At 38.1% G+C, this 26,188-nt stretch overlaps 1 protein-coding gene across 2 annotated transcripts in view; it reads left to right on the top strand.

Annotated features, from left to right (window-relative positions):
* Nucleotides 1-26,188, top strand: part of CSMD1 (CUB and Sushi multiple domains 1) — a 1,991,107-nt gene that overhangs the window by 877,110 nt on the left and 1,087,809 nt on the right. For both annotated transcript variants that reach the window (XM_048845330.2, XM_048845329.2), the window contains exon 5: nucleotides 12,867-13,074. In XM_048845330.2, the coding sequence (XP_048701287.2) occupies nucleotides 12,867-13,074 (208 nt within the window). The remainder of the gene's footprint in view (nucleotides 1-12,866; nucleotides 13,075-26,188) is intronic.

Raw genomic sequence — 26,188 nt, 5'->3', positions numbered from 1 at the left:
ATATATTTTAAGTTAATTGGACTACGGTATATTTTCCTGACACTGGAATATAATAGTGCAATGAGAAAAATTGTTTTTAGATAGATTTCCTTTTTAATGGAAACCACTTTGCCAGCAGTCTAGAAAACAACTGAAAAAGAGAGAGTTAGCAGGCACATGCCAAAAAGTTGAAGCACTGCTAAAAATTGTCCATGTGTTGTCATAAGGTAAGTCAGAGTAGTCATGGATATTTCTTCTACTACTGGACTGGTTAACTGGGCAGTTTACATACACAAAAAGATGGAGGGGAACGCCTGGATAGCTGTTCACACAACGTACTTTTCTCCTTCTGCATTGACATTAAATCCATTTTAAAAAAACACACAAACACAAAGGCCTGACTACAGTACAAAGCGCAAAAAAGCCTTAAAGTTGGCCAGTTGAGTAATCCCCTGCCATAGGAGAACTTGATATCCAGGTGATATAGGGCTGATGTTGCAGAGTTTAGCTGGCAGAGTCAAAACTTTTAGTTGTGTGCCTCCAAATCTCTTCATTTCTTCTACTCTTCTATTTTTGCTCATATAGGTCAAAGATCTCTCTCACCCCCAAAGGTCTCTCTCTCTCTCACCCCCTAGCATACCTCCATCACTACTGCCATTCTCTTCTTTGGCTCTTTCAACTTGCTGCTGTGGCACATATGCCTGATGCAGCTCTTGTAGCATTGTTTCCCTGTACCTCTGAGCAGTAGCCCCCTGATCCCTCTGTTCACAGATTTCAGAATGTCCTTGTTAAAGGTATGATGGTGTTCTACAGTGACGGTGCAAAACACTGCAACATGTGATATTCATATATATAATAGTTCTGCAACAGTGTTGCCTACTACTATAGTTTTATAAACGTGATGGTTCACGGAGGTGCCTGTTTAAAGGCAAGATACCTGTCCTATGCTTCACATTACATTTTTGAATGCAGAACATCAAAACTGTATAAAATGGGGTACCTAGTTTTTTTTAAATGCTTATATTGTGCTTATTTCCATCCTATTTGTGTCACCAATGCCACATGTGTTGCACTTCTTATACTTCACATCTTCCTCCACTTCCTGACTCAGCACACATCTCAACTCACCCAACCCTTCTCTCCATTGCTCTCTTCCTCCACCATCTCCAACCCTGTGCATGTATTTAATGAAAAATGTATACATGTTATATCTCATTTCTCTCTTTCCTCTTCCAAACTACTGTCTTCCTCTTCTACAAGCCTACATTTGGGTTATAAGGCCTCAAATAAAAGCCCACAAAATAACCAGTAGCCCCTTTTTCATGCCCCAAAAGTGCTCACTTTTTTGTTCGTGGTGGGGGGAATGAACAATTTACAAATGTACAGTTTGAGATAAATATTTGATCTGTGTGAAAGGAAAACTTTTGTATATGCTGTGTGAACCAGAAGGATTTATTCAAGCTCGAGTGTGAAATAGTAAAGTCCAACTTCCTAACGTTTTATACATGTAATATCATTTACTTCAGTAACTATAATAGCTGTGGATTTATGATATGTCACTACTTCTAAAAAGGACCTAGTATATATTTTTTTCAGAATCTCTAGTTGATTATATTTGTATGAGTCTAGATTTTTCTGAAGCTGACACTAGGAATACAAATTGGGTTAGTGAGCTTACATTTGTAGGCTTTCCCTCAGACTATGAAAATAACTAAGGTGGCGAAAAGTACATGTAGGGAATTATTGTCTAAGGAAACATAATTATTGGAGGAAGAATAAAAAGTACATAAAATAAGAGGTAAACTAAAGATATAGACAGCTACGTGCCAGGAAGGGCAAAAGGGACCAAATAAGTAAATAACCATGTTCCAGAATGAAAGGGAGTGATTGGAATATACAGCTGGGAAAAGTATTTAATCGAGAAGATGCTCAATGTATAGAGATGAGTGAAAAATTAAGGAGGTGGAAGTGATTCAATAATGAATAAAAAGATAACAAAAGTAGTTTATCTTTAGTTAGTAGTAGGGGGAAGTAGTTGTCATGTAAAAGGTCTGATCGAGGTTCAGAGCTAAATACTTCCTCCCCCCGACCCCCCCATTGAGTGGAAGGGTCTGAATGGGAAGAAAAACATGAATAGAATTGTCCCTGGGTCAGAGATGGCAAGTTTTTGGAAACTAACTATGTCTATTTCTGCAGAACCTGCCAGACATTAAAATACTAGTATAACGTCTCATCTATATGTGTCAGGTCATATGATTCACTTATCTAAACTGTGAATAGCCATGTGATCTCCTGCATCCTTCCTTCCTTCCCTATTCCCTCCATAATAGGTGTTATCCTGGTCACATCGAAAATCTCTCATTTGTTCTATAAAGCATCCAGAACATGTTTGAGGGCTATGTAAACAAAAATAATAAACAATTGACCAAGGGGGCCTCCTTCCTGATTCTGAAACTAAAATTTTGCTTATTTTTGCCATCTTGGAAAATAATAGCATACGCATCTTTCCCATAAATACATACACAACATGCAAGCAATCTATACAAAGAAAAGTTCCATTTACACACTTATGCAAAATTTAACTAAAACCATTGTTTTCTACCTTCTTGGTCAGCAAATAAATCAGTTGTTCTAGATAGATCAACTTTTCTTGCTCTACTGAAAGAACTGTTAGGTCCTGATAACTGTTCTTGCTTCCTTTTAGTGAAGGGATAGTTTTTAATCAATTTCCGCATTGAAAAAGAACATTCAACAGTGGATACAGTGACAGGGATGTTAGAAACAGCATGCATGCATGCATGCAGAGCAAATATTAGGAAAACTGGATAAAATAGTATATAATCGCTCAACAAAATCATAAGTTTTTAAGTTCTGTGATTGTCTATACTGAATTATTAACACTAGATTAAGATTGTGCGCAGCACAGTACACACCTTGTGTTCAGTTGTTTCTCTGCAATTTTTGCTTGTACAACTAAATAGATTTCACTCATATTTGCAGCGTCATTGTATCCCTACCCTTGTACTTCTGATTTTTGTAGATTTCTGTCTTCAATACACTTAATAATATTGTTTTCAAGGATTAGCACCTGATTGACCACTTACTTCATGAAACCCTAGAAAACTCTTGTTAATATTTTGGTAGCATTGCCTTTTTTTTTGGAGGAATCATACACTCCACTTCTTTGATCATTAAACAAATGTGAAAAGCTGAAAAGGTCCTTAAGTTTTCCTTAAACACATTTTAAACACACAACACAGAGTCAACCTGTGGAACTGTTTGTCAGAGGATGTTGTGAAGACCAAGGCTATAATAGGATTCAAAAAAGAACTAGATAAATTAGTGGAGGATAGGTCCATCAATGGCAATTAACCAATTGCCAGAAGCTGGGAATAGGTGACAGGGGATGGATCACTTGATAATTACCTGTTATGTTCCCTCTGAAGCACCTGGTAAGGACCATTGTTGGAAGACGGAAAACTGGGTTGCATAGAACTTTGGTCTGACCCAGTATAGCTGTTCTTATGTGTTTCAAAATGAGGATGTATGTGCAGGAATGATGGATGTAAGGACTTGTTGTAAGTGTTAAAAATGAATCAGTATTCTCAAGTGAAGCTAAATACATGTTGGGACAGCCTTTTAAGCATACAGGGTTCACACATGTTATAGAACAGTGGTTCTCAAGCTAGGGGTACCGCTTGTTCAGGGAAAGCCCCTGACGGGCCGGGCCAGTTTGTTTACCTACTCTATCTGCAGGTTCGGCCGATCACGGCTCCCATTGGCCGTGGTTCGCTGCTCCAGGCCGATGGGGGCTGTGGTAAGTGGCGTGGGCCAAGGGATGTGTTGGCTGCCCTTCTCGCAGCGCCCATTGGCCTGGAGCGGTGAACCGCAGCCAATGGGAGCGACGATCGGCCGAACCTGTGGATGCAGCAGATAAACAAACTGGCCTGGCCCGCCAGGGGCTTTCTCTGAACAAGCGGCTCCCCTAGTTTGAGAACCACTGTTGTAGAAGACCATTTAATGAAGTGGGCCATAAACACCTCTGCAGTTATCGGACAAAAGGAGGTGTAATAGGCAGCAGGGTGTATTGCAAATTTTTATAATGAGCAATAAAACCAGTTTCTCTGTTAAGTCCGTGGTTTTTAGTGTCCATCAGAGTTATGTATTTTTTGTTGGTCGGCTCATCTTTTGAACGTCTTGTACAGGTTTCCTTTGAGAATGAGGGCTGAGAGGTCAGATATAGAGGGATCAGCTTTATGAAAAGTGTTCAACCATAGGTAATAGGGTGCTTGTTGTCTTTCATTATTTTTCTGTATGAGTTCCTTTGAGAGTGTATTGCTTGTCTATTTTCACCCACATCGTTGTTTCAGAGCATTTCACTAGATGACATACACAACATGTTGTGATAGGCATTTGTAGGAACTATGGATGTTGATAGTTGCGTTGTGGGGGGAATTGGTCATTATAGCAGTAAAAATATGTCTGCAGGTTTTGCATCTGTTCTGACAGGGTCTGTTGCCACTTCGAGTTGGTGTATCCTGATCTGTGGGGAGCTTTCTTCTGATGATGAGCTTAGCCGAGGCGGGGACTGTTTGAAGGCCAAAACTGGGGTGTGGGTGTGTGGCGGGGTTTGGGTTAGGAAAGATTTATTCAGGATGTGGTCCCCACCTAATATGGTTTGTAGTTGTTTGACTATACCCTGTACGGGTTCCAGTCTGGGCTGACAGGTGACAGCTGGGGGTGTCTTGTAGGTCTTTTTTTTTTTAAGCATGTTCTCTTATGGTATGTGTGTGGCTCATTCCCTGATGCAATCTACTTCTCTGGTTGAGTATCCTTGTTTGGTGAAGGAGGTTTTTAGAGTGTTAAGTTATGTATCCTAAACTTTCTATTCAGAGCATATTCGGCAGTATCTGAGTGCTTGGCTCTAGATAACAGATTTCTTGATGTGTTTGGGCTGGTTATTGGATCTGTGAAGGTAAGTGTGATGATCTGTGTGTTTCTTGTATGTAGTTGTCTGTAGGTTTCCATTCTTGGAGCTGATCGTGGAGTCCAGGAAGTTGATGTTAGTGTTCTAGGGAGAGTTTGATGGATTGGTGCTAGTTGTTGAAGTTGTGGTGGAAATCTATGCGGGAACTTGGGTCATCTGTCTAGAGGATGAAAATATCCTCAATGTGTCTCAGGTATATCATTCGTTTTGTGGTGCATTTTTTCAGAAATTCTTCCTCGAGGTGGCCTATGATGAGGCTGGCATATTGGATAGTCATCCTAGCAACGATGCCTGTTCCCATGTTTTGTACAAAGTGTTTGTTGTTAAATGTAAAGTTGTAATGGGTGAGGATGAAATGGATGATTCTGGCAATGTGCTTGGGGGGTGGATTTCTGAATGTTGTTCATTGTCTTGTAGATTTGAGGCAGGTAGTAATGCTGTCGTGGTGAGGAACATGCTGTCGTGGTGTATAGGAAGGAACATACATTGTGGCAAGGATGGTTTTCTGAGGGAGGTTATTAAGGTTGTGGAGTTTCTGGAGGAAGTGGGTTGTGTCCTGCAGGAAACTGGCCCTTTGTGTGGTGAGTAGTTTGAAGGTGGTTTCTGTGAGTTCTGATATTTCTTTCACAAGAATACAGCAGCCAGATACAATGGGTCTGCATGGTTTCCCTTGTCTGTGTATCTTAGGAAGCATGTAAAATGTCCTTTGTCCTATGACTGTAGAGGTGTTAACTGACCACTTCATTTGAAGTGGCTTCCTAAAACATGTGCAAACTCCTTATGCTTAGCAATCTGTTTCATCTCGGACGCTCTGGTTACCTTCCCCTGACTGAGGAAGAGCTCTGTGAATCTCAAAAGTTTGTACTTCCACCAACAGAATTTGGGCCAGTAAAAGATATTACCTCACCTACCTTATTTTTTCTCATATCTTGGGACCAATATAGTTACAACACTGCAAACAATTGAAACACATCAGTTTCAGCACAGCTATTCCATAGCAGCCATGAAACTGACAAGAATGTGAGTTTTATATCCGCACTTCACAGGGTCTGTACCTCTGTGGGAGTCACACTACGTGTACTGCCTTAGAGTCAGGGAAGCCCAGGCCTGGGGCAATCCATAGGCCAGGGCTTTCAAGCCTGCCAGGTTCCCAGTTCCATGACAGAAAAAAGAAAACCTGACTATAATGGAACAGTGTAACTGAGTATTTCAAAAGTTCTGTCATATATCCCAATAAGGGAATTTGACTACAGTGAAACAGTGAAATATACTAAGGCTCCAACATGCTCTGCCTGACCAGGCCACTCCACCCAAAAGCACCCAAGTGATGTAGAAACCTGTCTCCCACAGCAAAAGAGTCATTAACTTGCAATGGGAATTAGGATTCTAAATTGTTTGGAACTTTTGAAATTTTTACCCAAAATGGAAAAAAATAGAGAAAAATAGTTCCCCTTAAATCTTTCAGTTATGTAGTAATCCTAGGTGTTGTTTTAAAAAAAATATTAGTTGAAAATCAAATTGAGACATACAACTGATTTTTAGCAAGTCTCTTTCAAAATGCCCTTCTGACTATAATCCAGGAGTACGGCTTGGAAATGAAAAGGGGAAGCTTGCTGAGTGACAGATTATTTTTACATTAAAATGTTACTTTTAATATTAAATGAAACAGCCATCAGGAGGCTTGAGACGATAGAGATGTGAGTTCTTTGGAAGATGGCAGGTGTAAAGTGGAATAATTTTCAGACAAATGAAGAGAGTTAGAAGGAGAGTAGGACATAAAATCAGGGTTTGGGACTGGCTGCAATTGAAAAGATTGAAATGACAAGAATACTGCAGAAGACAAATAGATGACGGGATGCCAGAAAAAAATAATGAAAACATAACCAAGATCAGTTCGACCTAGAGATCAACCATAGACTAGATGCTGGGACATTTTATGCAGGAACATGACCATGGTGGGCTTAATGGAAGAACAAGGCATTGACAAAAATGAATGGTGAAGCTGTTCCACTCCCGGTGTCTGAGAAGGTAACGATGTTTTGGCATAAGAAGGATATTATTAGTAAATACTTACTATACATATCTCACTCTCAACAAAAAGAAAACAGTGTTTCTTAACAAATTTGACATTTTGAGAATATGTTTTTATTATTTAAATAATAGGGAGAAACATGACCTCTGGCCCGGTTTCCATTTAAAAGGAAAAATATGTTCTGGCTTTTGTTCTTATAGATTTGAAAGTGGGAATAAATATCCAATGGTTAAAGAACTAGGTGCCAGTTGGATAGGAAGTTAATCAATGAGTTATTTGGTAAATATGAAACACTCCACATCATCTTAACACCCATACCCAGTGATGTTTCTAGATTTTATGAATCTGGCAGTTCAACAATTTGTCAGTTGGCCCAGACACACTCTCATTATTAAATTTATATCCCTGAGATATTTACAATGGCAGTTTTAAATGTTCAGGTTCATGACATTAATTATTTTGTCTGTTTTTTATATTCATCATTTATAGATTCCCCAATGCAAATATCAGCAGAAATGATTACTTGTGATAATTGTATTGATATGTTTTCTGGAGTTAGGAATTCTATTAGTGAGATACAATTATATGCTTTTCAGGAATGACTTAGGAAAAAATGCCACTTACTAAGGAACTAGTAGCTGTTTTAGTGATACTTTTAATAAGGCATGCTAAATAATGCATGCCCATGGTTCATTTAGAACTGTTTAAAGCTGCAATTTTCTTTAATTGATAAGCCTTACATAATGTGAGTGGAAATGACAATATATCACTTGCTGGTGCTTTATGAAATGTCAGTCAAGTTTTTTAATTTAATCTATTCTGTTGCTAGTGATGTAGGGGTAAGGAAAAGACTTGGAGTGACATAGTGGGGAAAAACAGGTTGTGTTTTTATAGCTGACTATGAATTCAGTAATATTTAAAACACAGCTGTGTTTTTATCAGCTATTTTACAGCAGTAACATAGTAAAATAAATCCTAAACGATCTGTCAAATCAGGACCATGCAGTGTGAAGTAAAATTGAATTGAACAGCCTTGGTAATCTGAATCCAGGTTTTAAATTAAGTTTAAAAGGGTTAGACTGAATTGGTTTAGCTGCTATTTATTTTATGTGCTGTGCGTTAAGCAAATAAGAACAAACTCTCACTTGAGTGACTGAAGTTTATTTGTTACTGTAATTTGTTTAAAGATACATGACAGAATAAAGCACTGGGGAGGGGGCAAAAAAAAACCCCAACCCAACTTAATTGCTATAAATTGCTGACTGTTAGATCCAGCAAAATTACTGTATGTTACCTAACAAACAAAGAAATTCTCTGCTGAGCCTACCCCTCTGTCCTTAAATTTCCCTCATATGCCTGCTTAGCAGGTGATATATTCCTCTTGTAGAGCACTTCATTTTGTATACTGTACCGCTATGGAAGTGCCACATTTGCTCTATAGCTAAAACAGAGATGAGGTTAACACTTTAAGCAGCGATAATACTTCCATGTTAGGTAAGGAAAAGCTAGTCAAAAATGCATAATTGTATTTTGTGAGTTCTCTTTTCCTCCCAAATTTTCCTTGAACATTTTCATTTTCGTCAAAAAACTATTTCTGGTTGAAAATGTGTCAGATTTTTCACTGCCTCTAATATAAAGCATGCATATATGTGTGTGTATGTATGTGCATGCGTGTATGTAATATATATACACAAAAAGAAAATATTGTGAATTTAGGGAGAATATATATAGAGAAATATATAAGAGAGATCCCTTCACTTTGTGTACCCATTTATGCTGATGCAATCATACTTTGGACTGGTGTAAATGATTTCACCACGTGCAGGACAGTAATAAATTAGGCTCAGAATGAATTTCTGCAAATTTTCAACTCAGTCTGTTAATTAGCTCTAGGAAGTCGAACCCGTTTGAGGTGGCACCTCTTTGAAATTATTTTGGGAAATCTAACCTCTAGCAAAGAAATACTTGAAGCCTGAGGCTTTGTGAATGCTAAAAGAACGTTGTTTTAGTTACACAAGTGCACACCCATAATGTAACCATGCTGCATATGCTCAAAGTGGGGTATAGATGATAGCTCAATCCTGTAACGTACTAAATTAAGCTGCAACAGTGTGAGTCCTGCTTTGCCTCAGTATAGAGCGTCTATGCTAGGGATTGCGCAAAATCTCTAAAATCAGTGTCCCTGGCTATTCTGAACCTGTTTAAATGTGCCCTTCCCATTCCTAAATGGTGCTCATTGGCTCCAGAGGCTTAGTAGAGGGAGGAGTTGTTAGTCTGCTCTACTGTGTCTCCCTCTGAGCAGATTTTCTTCCAATGGTGAGACGCAGCCTGGGTTCCATGGGTTTTTGCTGGCAGGACGCAGTGTGTGGACTCAGTCCACTAAACGGAATTCCCCCCAAATGATCAGTTATGCTATGAATTGACAAACAAGGGATCCTTGGGACCAGGACTGTTTGGTCTAGAGAGGGATGCGACAGAAGCTCTGAGCAATTCACATCTAATCACTGCTGGCTAGTCACCGCTGCCAACACAAAGACAAGGGAAGATGAACCCTGGCATCCCTTTCAGGTTGGGTCATATCATGACCTACCTAAAGGGGGCAGTCAGTGCCCAAGAGCTGTCTGTAACTCTGAATCAGCAAGTGTAGCACACACTGTTAGCTGCCCTGGGGGGAGAGGAGCAAACATTATGGTGGATCCAGGCTACATCTAGCTGTAATACACCGTTGTTAACTAAAAAAAGGATACTCAAATTTTGGCCAACCCCGTAAAAAGAAACCCAAAGAAACAAAGGACAAGAATAAAAAAGACTGGCAGAATCTGGCATCCCTCAGATTTATTTTTTTTTAAATGACTCAGTCCAACCCTGACATTGGTGCTGACCCCAGTGAAAATCAATATCTCTATATTAGTTTGTGTGCTGAAGTATTGGCAGAGAATTTGTCAAGTTAGTTGTTTTCTCTCTTGGATTAGAAGATAATATGAAGTGAAGTGTTTGAAATTTACAGGGACCTCATCCACTTGAAATCTAGGGAATTAAAATAGTTCCAGGTAGTACGGTTTTACCTGACCCTGACTTCCCCTTCTCATTTCTTGTGGATTTTGTCACTTTAAAATGTTTTTTATTATTATTATTATTATTATTTTATTGTCCATACCACTTTAAATTGACTAACTCTACTTGGGAAATAGTGAAACTGAGTATACACAAAGTACTCTAAAATGCACAAGTAAACAAATTAGAAAATAATAGTGATTTCCCACTCCTCAAATCTTTTCAGTTAGCTGCTATTTCTTTGTTGCTCAAGAGCAGGCACAAATATTTGAGGAAGGATTTAAAGGGTTGATAATGTCCCTTTCCGTTATGAAAATGTTATATGAGTTACACATGCTGTAAAGAAAGACTTACAGGTTTGGATCCTTACAGGTTTGTACTACACATTATTTAAAAAAAATAAAATAAAAAAGAATGTGCACATTTAAAGTTACAAATTATAGTATTGGAAGAGGAGTTATAATTATGGTCTGATTGCTCAGAAAAAAAGGAATGTTTTATTAGTGTGAATCAGTTTCTACAAAAGAAGATTTTGTTAATCATTTAGAAGGAAAAATGCAAACTATTCTCTGAAGCTTGTATGTGTGTATTAAATTTATTGGGAAGGGGAACATCTCCTAATCTGTACAGGAATTTCCAATCTGTATGATAGCCTTTGCTACACACAGTTTTATAAAGCTTTTCATTTTTAAATTCAAAGGCTACTTTGGTAAATAGCGAAAGAGGTTGTAAACTCTACCACCTTCTTGAATCCTTTCAAAGATTTCTTTGCCTTTTCCTCATCAAATTCATATTCCTTGTTTTAATCTTCAAGGATCTACATGGCTTTGCTTCTGTGTATCTCTCAGGCCATTTCTTTTCTTTCAGTCCCTTTCTGGCAAGTCCTAGCTCCTAGCTTCTCCCTGTCTCCCAATTCTGTCTGTTTATCTCATAACAGCATCCCTTTGCTCATGCTTCAAGTGAGTTCATTCTCTTTCTTCAAATCTTTCATTAAATTTCACTTCCACTGCCTAGCCTTTCAACTCTGATTTCCCACAACTCTTCTCCCATTCTTGTATCTAGACCCTTTAATTATTTATGCAATATATACGTATTATATTTGTATAATTAGGATACATATTATAATGTATCCTAATTATCTTGTAAGTCCCTTGGGGCAGGGACTTTCTCAACCTATTTGTTTTTAAAACTTCATATACACCTAAGAGGCTATGTAAAGAAAGATAATAAAATGAGTAAAAATTAAACACGTCTTTCCATGTGATCTTCCACTTATGCAGAAACATTTTCATGTATTATTGCTGTAGCTATGTAGCCATAATACCAATCACCGAAGACAACTTACTGAATTTTTAATTCTTCATACCAATAAGCTACATGGCTGACATGTTTTTTGTAATTATATACGTATTTATACTGAATGCTAATATTTGTCAGAGTACATTTAAAGCTATCAATGAAATTTTATGGGGGAAGAATTGCAGACTCCTTACTTCCGAATAGAATAACGTTCTTGAGTTAGCGATACATTTCTGTGCTCTGTCTCATGAAGCAAGATAACATATTGTAAGAAAAATATATGCTATTAACTAGGACATGCAAAGTACAAAAGGTTCAGTGAAACTGTTGGTTATTTATAAAAACTTGCAGCATAAAAACCTGTTTATTCAGGAAATCTCTCTAGAAGTGATTTCGACTGTAGTGATCCAATCTACAGTGATGAGCGTGATGGAACAACCTATATAGAATAGAAATTGGTTATTACCACAGACTTTCTCGCAAGTTTTCTAGCAATTCTTGGTTTTGGACAGGTCACAAGTCTTCAAGAATAATCTTTACTGTTGCACTTCTGTCTCCAGTTACGGATGACATAAGGAAGCATAGAGCCACATGGCAATGTGGAAGGGGGTAAGGGAGAGGAATTAAATGTGCTAATGTTTTTGAATGGCCAGCAGTGTTTGGTCTGATATAGTTCAAGTTCTGAGCAAATAATTTTTTTATTACTTTATCCTGAACAGGTTGTCCATCCTGTTATAAACTCAGGTGATCCAACAGCAGGGTGTATTTCACAGCAAACAGGGAAATAGGAGTCAAAGGGCAAAACCTAGCCCTGCTCATGAACACAAGCCCTTCTTGCAGTAGAATTCCTGTAGTTTGGCTCCATGGCCATGAATGAGAGACCAGCATTTTGTGGCCATACAAAAAGGTAGTAATAAAACAGTGGCACTTGGTACTACAAAGAACTACAACATCCCACAAACTTTATGGAAATATCTGACAGCTTTGAAAACTGTGAAGAGAGTTCTTAAAACTCTTTCCAAATGACTAATATAGAAAATCCACAGGCCAGGGTTTCTGTTGTGCTCAGCTTCTGCTGAAAAAATTAGAGGCAGGGCTGTCAGAGAGTCAGCTTTGCCCCGGTGATTCTTTGCCTCAACCCTGACTTTGGTGCTAAGGGATTCTCCACCAGCAGAGCATAGCTGGAATATAGTATGCTTTGGTCTCTCCTTCTCCCTGTCTCTGACAAATACCCTGTGCTGGGTGCTATGCTGACTCTATGCTTATACTGGATTCAACTATGCCAGGGCTATCTCTAATCAGAAAAGACACGAAGGGGACAGACTGGACCAGAGAATCCGGTTCACAATTATTACTTTACAAACATATATAAGGTTTGTTACATTTTCCTAAATGTGGTGCATTTTTCCAGTGTAGTGTACACTAGTGGTCAATTTTCCATGGTAATTGAAATGATTGCTATTTTGTTTGCTAAGATAACCTCACTTCATGGGAAATTGTTGTTGTATTCATCAGCTGAAGGTGCCTGTGGAGGAACTCAACGTGGGACAAGCGGAACTATTTCAAGTCCTCATTTCCCTTCGGAGTATGAAAATAATGCTGACTGCACATGGACAATTCTGGCTGAACCAGGAGATACCATTGCTCTGGTCTTTACAGATTTCCAGTTTGAGGAAGGATATGATTTCTTAGAGATCAGTGGAACTGAAGCACCATCAATCTGGTAAGTCCAGAGATGGGACAATCATCCCATTTTCTATTTTCTTGTTTGATGGTGAGTATTTCTTTTGGACAATTAATGATTGTTTTTTTGTTTGTATATGTTTATGAGCATTTTATTGTAAATCTCTCTTCAGGCCTCTAGACCATCCAGAAAGGAAAGCATTATGATTTGGGGCTTTATCTGTTTACCCATCCTTCAATCCCACCTTCCTCATCCCAAAAAAGAAATTGTATTGGTTGAATACATACTCGTTGGGTTTTATACAGAGGATTGTTTGTTTGAAATTTGACAATCAGAATATTTCCAACTATTACATTAAAACTAGTTTTTCACACTTTGATACCCAAACAATAAAAATACAATAGGAGAAATCCTGGATCCATTTAAGTCAATGGGAGTTTTGCTATTGACTTAAAAGGGGCCAGAGTTTCACCCATTGATTTTATGTGATGTTGGAGTGATTCTGATCCATTTGCACCATAATAAAAGAGACATACTTCCATTGAGGTGAACTGGGGTGAGAGATTAGAATCAGGTCCTTATTTTGTTCAATAGACAAACAAACAAATTTGGTTAATTGCCTATGTCAGTGGGACAACTATGTATTATTTCACATCTGAGATCTGTTGTGTCTTTTTTCTCTTTACACAACAAACATCATATGAAGGAACCACACAGGCACAGTGGGGTCCAAATAACAGCATTTAGTAACTAAACGCAGTTTTGACTGCTCCCTTTCCTCTGTTCTACTCCGTCTGCCTGGCTCCTCAGAACTGCTCTACTCTGTGTTACAATAACTAATGAGCACCATTATTAATACTGCTAAAAGAGCACCCTTTTTTTTTAGCAAGTGAAAGGCAGTTCTTATTTTGTTTATATCACAATTTGTAATTAATGGCAATTAATTCATTGCAGAACAGTGCACGGCTCTTGCATTAGCATGTCTCTGAAGTCTAGATGCCCAGGGTCAAACTCTATCTATCAGGAAAGAGTCTGTGATGGTTAATGTGTGTGTGTGTGTTTCTTGTTCTCGAATATAGCCAAGAGAAGTAAACGTTTTTTGACTAAAAGTATTGCAGATTGTAGAAACTATACTATGCAAATACAGTCTGTAGTATGTTTAAAGGGGTTACTGTCTCTCTCTCTCATGCATGCACTTCAAAGCAGCAAACTTTTTTTAGTTCTTTACTATTTCAAAGTCAGCCTTTAAGGACTAGGCATTCAAAACAAGAAGAGGAAGGTTTACCTGCAATTCTGCAGATGCATATGAAAACTAGTTCATTTTATGTGCAACTGGCTAATAGGATATGTACTAAGCTATTTGCACTTTCATTCTCCTAAACTGTAGTGCCATTGTAGTGAATGCACACACAAATATCACATTTTCCCATGTACAAATGGTCTGAAGTCTTTTAAAATTTTTTCCATAAAAGTTCCCTCCCCACATAAAATACTGTTTATCATAGATGAACCCATGGGATCTCCTTGTGAGCAAGAGGCTGAACAGAGAGTAGCAGAAAGCTAGTCAGCACTAATTTTATATTGGTAAGAGGACTTTCTCAACTGAACTGGTTTTCCTGATTTGCTTGATTCAGACCTATTTATTACACTAAAATATCTGATGAGTTTAGTATGCTATCGTAGAGCCTTCAGTTTCCACCTGCAGGGTGAGCGCTAATTCATAACACTGGGCTCTTGTTTAAAAAAAGAAAGAAAGAAATTACACTCCCTTCCTGCAGAATAGATGCCAGAAATGTGACTCACTCTCTCTCTCTAAACCACCAATACAAACACAAAATAGAATTAACTGGAAGAAAATTCTCTCTGCTCACCGTTATATGAAAAAAGTTGCTTTGTGAGAAATTGAATCAAGAACTTAATAGGATTCTCCATCATTCTCAGCTAATTTGGAATGAAGTTACATACCCAGTCATGTTTAAGCAAGAACGGTTACCATAGCTGCACTAGAAATATGCTAAATGTAGTGTATGATGTAATCTACTAAAATGAGCAGGCTGTTAAATGTGCGGTTGTTCAGTATTTAAACCTAATGGACTATACATGTATCAGTCAAAAATGTCATTTTCCCCCCCAGTTGCTCCCATTTTGTCAAATCTAGCCCTATTACAGAATTACTATTTTTATTGCATTTTGTGTGGCCCAGTAATGATGATTGTTCTTTCAATTAAATGAATGTTTATTAGTGGAACTGGGCAAAAAATTTCCTAAGGCAGTGTTCAGGGAGACAGAAGATACGTCATTACTAAAGCTAAAATGGAAGAGGGGAAGGGGAAAAAAACCAGACTAACGGTTCTGTAGTTTTTCGCTGTTGTTTATATGGCACAACAGCTGTGCATGATACCTTGCAAACACTCAGGCTATGGCTACACTCAGAGTGAGTGGTGTGATTCCCAGCTTGTACAGACATACTTGCATTAGTTCTTGTCAAACTCATGTGCCAGAATTAGTAGTGTAGCCAAGGTGGCCTGGGCTGCAGCTAGTGGTAGCATACCAAGCACATACCCACAGGATTCAGGCAGGTTTTTACACTGCATTATTTTTTATAATACATTTCCCTGAAAATGTTGTAAATAATAGAAAAGTTCATTTGACTACAATAGCAGATTGTTCTTGAAAATGGAATAATTCTTGGGTTGTAGAGGTAATGCAACGTATGAAGCATGTGTAAGAGACATTTTCATCTCTCATTAAATTGATTAGACCTTGGACCAATAGAAGTGTAACTTACTGAGTAGTTCAGTTTAGAATAATATAAAACTGTTATTTTAAAATGCTTCTGTGTAGTGTGATGGAAAAGTATAAATTACAGCAGTTTATTGGTTGCAGCCATAACTGATATACTTAATGATTTTTTTTCTAATTTTGTATTCTCTTAGTTCACATATATATGCATTTTAAATTCTCAGGTTTCTTTGTTTTCATTTTTATTTTCCATTTGTGTTTCTTGTCAAGAAAGAGTTCTTTATACAAGAGAAAATGTTGTTTGACATATTTCAATCCAGCATAAATTTATATACAAACTGTTTCAGAGGAACAGCCGTGTTAGTCTGTAATTTAGGCTTAAATAGAGACTGGGAGTGGCTAAGTCATTATGCAAGGTAGCCTGTTTCCTCTTGTTTTTTCCTACCCCCCCCCCCAGATGTTCTGGTTTAACTTGGATTTAAACTTGGAGAGTGGTCAGTTTAGATGAGCTATTACCAGCAGGAGAGTGAGTTTGTGTGTGTATGGGGGTGGGGGGGGATGTGAGAAAACCTGGATCTATGCAGGAAATAGCCCGACTTGATTATGTAAAGAGTTGTCACTTTGGATGGGCTAGCACCAGCAGGAGAGTGAATTTGTGTGTGGGGGGGTGGAGGGTGAGAAAACCTGGATTTGTGCTGGAAATGGCCCACCTGTTGATCACTTTAGATAAGCTATTACCAGCAGGACAGTGGGGTGGGAGGAGGTATTGTTTCATATTCTCTGTGTGTATATAAAGTCTGCTGCAGTTTCCACGGTATACATCTGATGAAGTGAGCTGTAGCTCACGAAAGCTCATGCTCAAATAAATTGGTTAGTCTCTAAGGTGCCACAAGTACTCCTTTTCTTTATACAAACTGTGTATATGCAAACTGTATAAACAGCATTTTATCCCATTTTTTTCTGGATAAAGAATTCTACAAGAAAGCTAAAAATGATCTGAAGTAATCCTTGAACATTATTTATAAAGATACATGTTGAGTGTGTTACTGGAAAGAGGATACATTTTCTTTGGAGAATCATCAGTAAATTAGAACTAATATACAAACTTCATTTCTTCTTCAAGTCTCTCAGAATGTTTGTTTTCCACTCTCACCATACATCTTGATATTATTTAGAGCTTTGTACTAAGAACCAAATGCCTAACTTCTTTCTCTTTTTTCCAAAAGTTAAAGCAATTTCATGGAGGACTGACTTAGAGAATAGAGTAATTTTGTCCAATCTAATGCTTCTTCACCAAGCAAGACGATATTTCATTGCTTAGGTTCTTTTGTAGTGGTACATGCAGTACTAGTATGAAAAGAACCTTAAATGCTCAGTGACTAGGAACCTTAACATTTTCAAACTTTGAACTGACCCATTCTAAAAATATTCTGAATTCAAAAAATTTCATGTATTTTTAAAAGCTCAAGTATCTCTAATGTTTTCTTAACTTGGAAAAAGATGGAGGAATTTATATAGCAGTTTGCAAATGGTTTGGCCAGTTCAGTGGGTTGAAAACAACCATTTGCCATGTTTTCTTTTTCAAAAAAGAATGTATTTCAAAATAGTTTTGAAGAACCTACAGTACAGCTTTTAGCTTCCAAAAGGTCCAGCTGAGATTGTCATACTTTTCATCTGATGTCCATTCCTGTAATATCATTGTCTAAAAATATCACTTAGATGTTGCTTCCAGGTGAATGCCATTTATAAGAAGAGAGTAAGAAGTAATTATAAATGGCCCTGACTTGCAAACACTTATGCCCATGCTTAACTTTAAGCACATGGGTAGTTTTATTGGAGCCTATGGAGCTATACCAATTTATTCCTGCAGATGATCCAGCCCAGTGTTATGTAGGTACCGAATTGATGTAAAGCCACCATCTACTGGCATACAAGGTATATGCAGCATTGCTTATAAGTTTTTAAGTTCAATAAAGTTCTTGTTATGCAGCGAAAAAGGGTTCCTGACTGTACCTCTTAACATTGTAGAACTCTTTTATTTTCTTTTTCCTCAACCACCAGAAGAAGAGACAGACTTGTTCCTTTTAGGCTACAAGGAAAAGGAAAATTACCCTTTGGCTCCTTTACACTAGCTTCCATGTGTAAAGTGCCTAAAATATTGAAGCTGCTGCATAAATATTAACCCAAGCAAGTAGATTCTTATGTCTGAGATTCAGCATTAACACCACTTAGCCCTTGTACTTTTTTTTTACATTTACAAAGATATGTAACAGCATTAACTAATATGGCTTTGTAATCTGATTGCTCATAGAACTTTATAAATGTACAAAGTGAAACTTAAAATATGTTACAAAAGTAGAAATACTTAGAAAATGAGTGTGTGTGTGTGTGTGTGAGAGAGAGAGAGAGAGAGAGAAGCACTATAAGTGTGAAGAGAGGCTGGACAGTGTAAAAATATTGGATGTTTGTTTTGAAAAATCTTTATCTTGAAATAGTTTATAAATAATTTACATGAAAAGGACTAGAGATTGCAAGCAGTTATGTTGACTAAATATAGAACTTTTGCATAAACAATCAAATTCCATCTTCCTTTCCTTCTTGCTAACTATTTTACTCCCTCCCCATATATACTGAATCCTGCTACAGCAGATGTCATCCATAAGGGCCTGATTCTGTCACAGTCTGAATAAGGATGGCAGAATTAGCCCCTAGCCAAATAACAAAGCTTTCTACTTGGTCTTCATGTCCTTTTCTCAGTTTTCAAGCTCCTTATGCAGCTAGAATACAGACACACTCTTCCTTACTGTGTTTCCCCAGCCTGGGTTGTCTCGGTCTCTTTCCCACCTTCTTCAGTTCCAGTCTAGTGTGTCTGCCACTCTCTGGAATCTGTAGAAGTCTTTTTTTATTTTATTTTAAGTTTAATCAAGAACAGTAAGCTAGTGCTAAGGATATTAAGTTAGGTTAAATTCTCTGAATATGTTGCCTCTGGAGATCCATATTCTTGCATCTGTTACGCCACATAGCTCTCAACAGGCCAAGAGGAAAGAATTTAGGGGCCCCATGCACTATGGAAATCCCCCCCATATACACACCTTGAAAGCTCCCCTGCCCATACATACCCAACCCTATACCCAGATCCCAGAATGCCTTTTTCACTCCACTCCCACACAGAGACACCCAAATGCCCCTGCCACTCCACATATACCAGTAACCTTTCCCCAGGCACCACTTATCCTGACAGCCACACACACTGACCTACATACCACTCACTGCAGTACCAATCATGGAGGGGTAGCAGGGGCAAATTTAACTGAGAGCCATTATCGTCTGGCACTGGGGCTGCAGCACTTTTGAGGGTTTGTTTGTTTTTTCCTAGTGGTCAGTGGCCACCGAGAGATGGGTGCCTTGTGAAAGTGCACTGAGTACACATTGGTTAATCCAGGCTTGGATCTCAGAATTGTTACAAACAGTTAGTCCCAGGACTGATTATGGGCTCAAAGATTAGGGAATTTTGGAAAGATAAGAGCTGCTATGTTTACACACAATATTTTTGCACTATCAGTTTTTCAATGTATTACTTTGCAAAGCCTTTTAAAATCTCCTGAGTGGGAAAGGTGCTAGTAATACATATTATTGGACTGTCTGGGAAAAAAACATAAGATGTCCAGTGTCTTCAGTGCACAACCAGTTGCAAATGGACACTGAATAAAGTAATAAAACAACTGAAGAAGATTTTAAAGAGTGATTCACTCTGTCAGAAGGTAGCCTTATTTCTGACAATAGCAGGTTCTGATACACTTGATGTGTTTAACAGTTCTCAGGTAATTCAGGCAGAACAAGGTATCCGGGAAACTGTTTATTTATTACATAAATTTAACAAAGTACTCCACTCCAGGTAAAAATGAAACGTACGAGAGAGACATTTTTAAGCAGAATGTACAAAAAGAAGGGAAAACCACAGAAGAGTTTGTGACAGATCTAAGGCTGAAGATCCAGTCCTGAAAAAACATATAAGGGGGTGAAGAGTGGCAAATAACTGAGACCCTGTTAGGAGACCAGACTGACTGGGATCTAGAACAAAAAAATTCAGACAGTTTACTGGAAGACACAGAACTAATCCCTGACAAAGTAATTAGAATTTTTCTAGCTGGAAGTCACCCAGTCCATAATAAAGCTGGAAGGTAGACAGTGCCCTCATTGAGAATCCAAAATTCTACAAGAAGAGAGACCTGAGGCAGAAAGGAATACAGAGCTCAGAGTTGGAGTCCAGTAAAAAAAGCACATGGAGCAGAGCACTTTGTGGCAAGCAACACAAGCCAAGACAATGCCTGGCATATGGGAAAAGATTCCAAAAATGATTACATCACTTTGCGAGAGTTTGCAAGCATCAGCAAAGTGTGCACAGCCTGGACAAAGAGGACAGCACCCCAGCACAGATGAATGCTTCACTGGAGCTATGGACAATGTTACAGCCCAAGATTATTAGATTACAATGTGAAAGCAAATGCAACGTTTATTTCTTTGAAGTTGAACACTGGCGCAAAAGCTAATGTTTTGCCAGAAACAGTGTATCTAACACTAAAAGAAAAGCCACAGGTACTGGAGAGTAAACAGGTAAAACTAAGGACTTGCAGGGGTAAGCTTATCTCCATACACTAAAGATGTATGTGAACTAAAGGTTTGAATAAATAACATACTGCAAAAGATACAGTTTGTAGGAGTACATGACAAAGATACAATATGTGATAGTATTAGGGAAAAGAACCTATTATTGGGTTAGAAGTGTGTCAAGGCCTTGTTCACATCAAGATGGTGCACTCTTTGGAGGAGCCGGAAACCAAAACAATTGAGGAAGTCTTCCAGAGGATAGGAAGTTCTCAACACAGTACAGAATAAGCTGAAAGAGACCAACTACCCCAAAATGCATGGCTGTAGGAAAGCGTACCTCACCGTAAGGCAGAGGCTAAAGAGGAGCTGGATAGATTCATTCTTCTGGGTATCATAGAGCCAGTAGAAGAACCAACAGAGTGGTATTTGTTGGTTATTGTAGGGGGGAAAAGAAGCCTTTCACTTATGTATAGACCAGAAGAATTAAATAAACGTGAAAAGGGAACATTTTAGACTACATACAAGGGGAAAAGTTTTTGGAGAGATTGCTGATGCCAAATATTTTTGTTTTTTATGCTTGATGTGTGTCCTAGTAGCTGTGGTATTGAAAATTTTAAGACATGGGCCAGAGATATCTTTATACTGGCATCAAATGAACAGCAACACTGAGGAAGCTGTTAAGGCTTGGTGCGTATGCCAAAAATACAAACCAACTGAAGTGAAAGAGCCCATGGTGGTGGCAGGGGATAAAATGTCCCTCTGGAACAAAGTAGGCATAGATTTGTTTATATTGGCTGCAAAAAACTATGTACTTGTCCTAGTTGATTATTCACACTTCCCTTGGACATCCTTGCTCAAAGATACTACAGCTAAACAGGTGATTGTGCAGATCAAATATATTTTTTCTAGACATAGTAATCCTGTCACAGTAATGCCTGACACTGGGCCATAATTTAGCAGGCATCAGTTTAAGGAGTTTGTAGGAGGTTCGGATATGTAACTGCTAGCAAGATGGGGTCCCATAGTCTTATGATGTTGTTACCCATGTGGATACATACTACAGAGGAACAGATGACACCTTCTCACAATCCCAGGAGTGATGGAGACAAGGGGCACTGAGTCTGTCATTTTTCCTGAGAGGCTCTCAGACAGGCAACTCCTCAGCAGGTGGAGATAACTGATTCCCCAGACATGGAGCAGCCAGAACAAGTGGATTTGTCACCTCCTAACAGCAATAATGCTGACATTGCAGAGGATTCATCTAAGTCCAACCAACAGCACCTCAAAGACTAATTGAACATTGTCAGTAAGTTTAGCTATTAGGTTGGTTATAAGTATTTGTAATTCTGTGTTATATTAATGTTGATTTTTTTAAAGTTATGTTATTAACTTGGGGGAGTGGGGATGAGATTGTGCTTTTAAGGGCTGAACTTCCCAGACGGAGTGTATAGGCAGGATGCTGTGAAGGTCTAGTTGTTAAGCAGATCCATTTGGAACTGCTCACTGAATAAAGCACCTTAAGCATTGAGTGATCACTAAACACCACAGCCACTAGGATAGCTCCTGGCCTCTCTACTTAGCTATTTGTTTCCTACAGCCCTTTAGTTTGCACAGAATGAGTCAGAGTAACAGATGTTGAATTAAGTAGTTGACTCATTAATAATTAGATAATAGAGACTTACAGTTGAACATGATACATTTCCTGGAGATACTTAGTATTTAAAAGCTTTTAGATTCCAGATCAATGATATTATATGTCTAGACTTAAGAGCTACAAATAATTATATTTTGATCCATAATATTTGAAAATTAGTTCCTGCTGTACTTGCCAAGATATGAGTTCAATGTTTAGGATCCACCCTTTAAGAAAGGGTGTAAAATCCCAAGTATTAAATGAAAATATTCCTGATACTCTCAGCTCCTTTTTGAGAAGTTAGTGATGTCATCAAATCTTCAGGTGCAAAAACTCGCACAATATTTTAAACTGAAGACTTGGCAGCTCAAGAAATATGGTTTTGATTTTTCAAATATTTTATTTTTAGACTTCAAGTATTAAAGATGGGCCTCAACAAAAACTGTGAATCCAATCCCCTTACAATTTTCAACAGGGGATCACAATTTGACTTTAGTTTTCCTTTTCCAATTTGGATGCAGCTCCAAAACTGTGAGAATAGCCAAAAATAAGAAAATGAAAAGCTAATCCTCCCAACAGCACATACCTTGTATTCTTCCTCCCACAGACATCCATCTTATGATTACTACTGTATACCACAGACCCCAGATTTTAACTCCGCCAGTTGAGCCGTGCTTCTGCACACATGCCTTCTCCAAATGACCTCTTCTTAACACCATTAGTTGTGGATGTTTGGTGTAGCAATTTGTTATGTAGGGACCAGGAGTAGGGTAGGGTAGTTTGGTAAAGGGGTCATAGAAAGTTGGTATCCTTGGGCAGAAGGAAAATAGAGTTAAGGTCAGGTTAATAAGCATGTTTAGTCTGCATCTGTATCTGTTGTTACTATAGGATATTAAATCCTGCAAACCCCCTGAAATTCACATTACTGAATTTGAAGTAATTGTCTCATTGGCACCGCTCCAACGGGTCTTGCAAAGTCCTGCCACAGAAATGTTGTGTTGGTTCAATTCATGTGACAAGAGGGTAGGAACACCAATGGTTTTCAGTGTGGGTATGTTCCAAACAGCAAATCTGCCTTGTGTACGTTGATCCAAGACCCAGGAGTCCATCATTCAATGTTGGGGGTCTGTTCCAGGTTCCAGTTCATGTAGTTCATAGCAGCAAATTCCTGCTTTTATCCATACCAATAGCAGGTGATTTGGGTGTGCTGACTATCCAGGCCTGCGCAAACCTTAGAGGACTAAGATTAGTAAGAGAGCTGGAAGCCATGATTGGGGAAATCATGCTCCATGAGTACTCACCACAACAGGGGCTCCACAAAAAGTATGTCCGCCGCCACCTCCCAGATGGAGCGGGCTCTCTAAAAACGGGTTATCTGAAGTGTTCATTCTACATTTCAGCAGCAGGAGCAATAATGAAGGATTACTGAATGAATATTTTAAATAAACAGAATATTTTAGCATTAAAGTACTTTGGAAATGACTTTCCCTTTTAATATATCATCCCCAAATAATTTATTTACTCGTAGTTTTGTGCACAAAAATGTAAGGAGAGATTACAAAGATTCTGGAACTAAAGTAAGTATGATGGCAGATGGGCAGTAAGTAAGTATGATGGCAGATGGGATTAATGATAGTAATGGTGGCAATAAGGTCATGCAATATATTGCCTCTCAAAGCGCAAAAAAAGAAGTTAGTGCCTAGACTAGGCATCTGTTCACATCACATGTGTTCTGAGTATGGGGTGAGGTCCATAGAAGCAGTAAATTGATACTTAATTAACAGAACATTGATGCTTCTTTTGCACCTGCTAATTTACAACCTACTGTGCCAAAAAATGTATAAAGGCTTAATTCATATCCATCATACTACATCACAAACTGACAAGAATAGAGGAGTGAGTGGACATGCTTAAGGAGCACCATGACCTATAGTATAATTTTCCACTGCATTTGAAATAACATAAAAAAGACTGGATTTTTTAAAACAAAGCATACAAACAAAAGTTTTCGTATATTAACCAAAAGCTTACCTAAAATATACTATTACTATCTTTCTAACCAGGATGATTCATAATGCACCGTGTTAATGTGGTCTACCGCATTGTTTTAAAATATGTATACAGTTATCCCAGTTTCTTCACAGAATCCTGGGAAGTAAATTTAGGAAAAGAACTTGTTACAACAGAGGACGTATCATCTGTTCAGTTAGTATGAGAAGTCCTGCCCGAGCTTTGTTTAGGGATGTTGATTATATAAAGAGGATCTAGCTTTTAGTCATTGCAGTTGACAATGAACTGTAATTGCCAGATTCCCACCCTCTTTTTCCTACAGAAATCAGAAATAATTACACAAACCAATACTAAAGACAGCTCTTCAGAGTAGGAAACATCTTTGTATGTATTTGTACAGTGCCCAGCACGATGGGGTGATAATCCATGATTGAGGCTCCTAGGTTCTACAACAATACAAATAGCAATCATCATCGTCACTTGATGTGGGCAGTCTTGCCATTATCTATGTGTTACATTGCCTCGTTACCATAGTAGCCTAGAGCTTACCAAGTAATAAAAAGAGGTAACAAAAGCAAAACAAAAATAAATTAACTTGCTCACTCTCCCTTCCCTATCTATGGAGAGGAGAACTTGAATAAGTGGCTAAAGTGTGTGTGGCTGATAATGTATATGTGCATGAAGAGCTACTGTGGGAACACTCTCTCAAAGGCAACTGAAACATTCTTAAGACCAACCATTGTAGGTGTAATGTATAAATGTGAAAGAAAAAAAAAAAAGATTGTTCGGATAGAGCTTTAGCCAAGTTCTGGGTCAGTTTCTGATGTCTGATTCAGGAATAATGTCAGGCTGATCAATTAGACATGGTAGGTCAAACATATTGCCATGAATATTTATTTTAATGGGAGCTGAGGGTGCTCAGCATCTCACAGGATTCGGATTCTACTACATACGGCTGATAACTTTTGGGACATATTACAATAATGATTGTAATTCTAGCCACAAACCTTCCTCTCAGTTAAATGTTTTGTTTTTAGAACTTTTTTATGTTTTACTAATAATATGTTGTTTCCAGCTCTCATATATATGGGACAATGACTAGTTGGGTGTTTTTTAATAGTCTAAGATGTCACTTTTCAGGAAGGTCTGCACACTGTAAAAACATTCCCACAATCATGATGATCCCATTATTTCAAAACAATATATTTTGTAAAACAAAGACATGAAATATAGAAAATTTAAGTTAAAGTGTGAGCCCTGTTCTTATCTTCATGCTGATTATTCCCAAAGGATAGACATATTCAGCTAAAATGTTTATTGTATGCTATTCTGTTTTTATATACGTACTCAGCAAGATATATAAATGGATAGAGAGATGGACAAAATGAACAAACAAACAAAAACTCCACTGAAAGCTTTATTGGCTAGCTGCCATTCCTTGAATGGTTCCACTAATAAGAATAGTACTGTAGTTTACATTAGCTTAGAGTAAACTCATTAATGAACTGTTCCCACAGTAATGTTCAATAAACACCTTGGCCCATGGCATCACTGTTTAGTTAGCACACAGGATCTATTGATTACTTCTTTGACTCTGAAATAATGCTAAATTGAATTTAAATAACACATTCTTTGACAACCACACTTTTTTTTAAATGTCTGCACAGTAGGCTGGTGATTTGTCTTAGCATGCTTGGATTTTGCTGTGCAGAGATCTGCACTTGGAAAATAGTGTGCTGCTTGATTTCTCTGATGTGGCAAAGAAATACAGTTATGATTGTACCAAAATCCCAAGTACCAATGTAGGCAGTGACTGTGAGACATCATTTCTATTTTTTCCATTCCCAGGTGAGTGAGTAAAAGGAGGTTCATCAGTAAAATTAAATGGCAGTGGGGGAAAAAAAGGAAGATTTTTGACAGGCTGGAGATTTGAATGAAACTTGCAGCATGTTCAGAGTGATTACTGGGAGTATTGGTGATGTGGAGCCTAAAATAAATAATAATGCTTAGCACTTATACTCATCGACATCAGAATATGCAATGGATGTTAATTGGTTAAAATAATCTTTCAGCTGCTCTTTGAGATAGCTAAGTAGTAGTATCCTACTTCTAAAGATGGGGGAAATTGAGGCAGAGTATGCAAGTGACTTTTCCAAGGCC

This window comes from Caretta caretta, chromosome 3 (assembly GCF_965140235.1).
Source record: "Caretta caretta isolate rCarCar2 chromosome 3, rCarCar1.hap1, whole genome shotgun sequence".
Taxonomy (NCBI): Eukaryota; Metazoa; Chordata; order Testudines; family Cheloniidae; genus Caretta; species Caretta caretta.
Note: the sequence above shows the minus strand (reverse complement) of the source record. Positions and strands in the feature narration are given on the sequence as shown.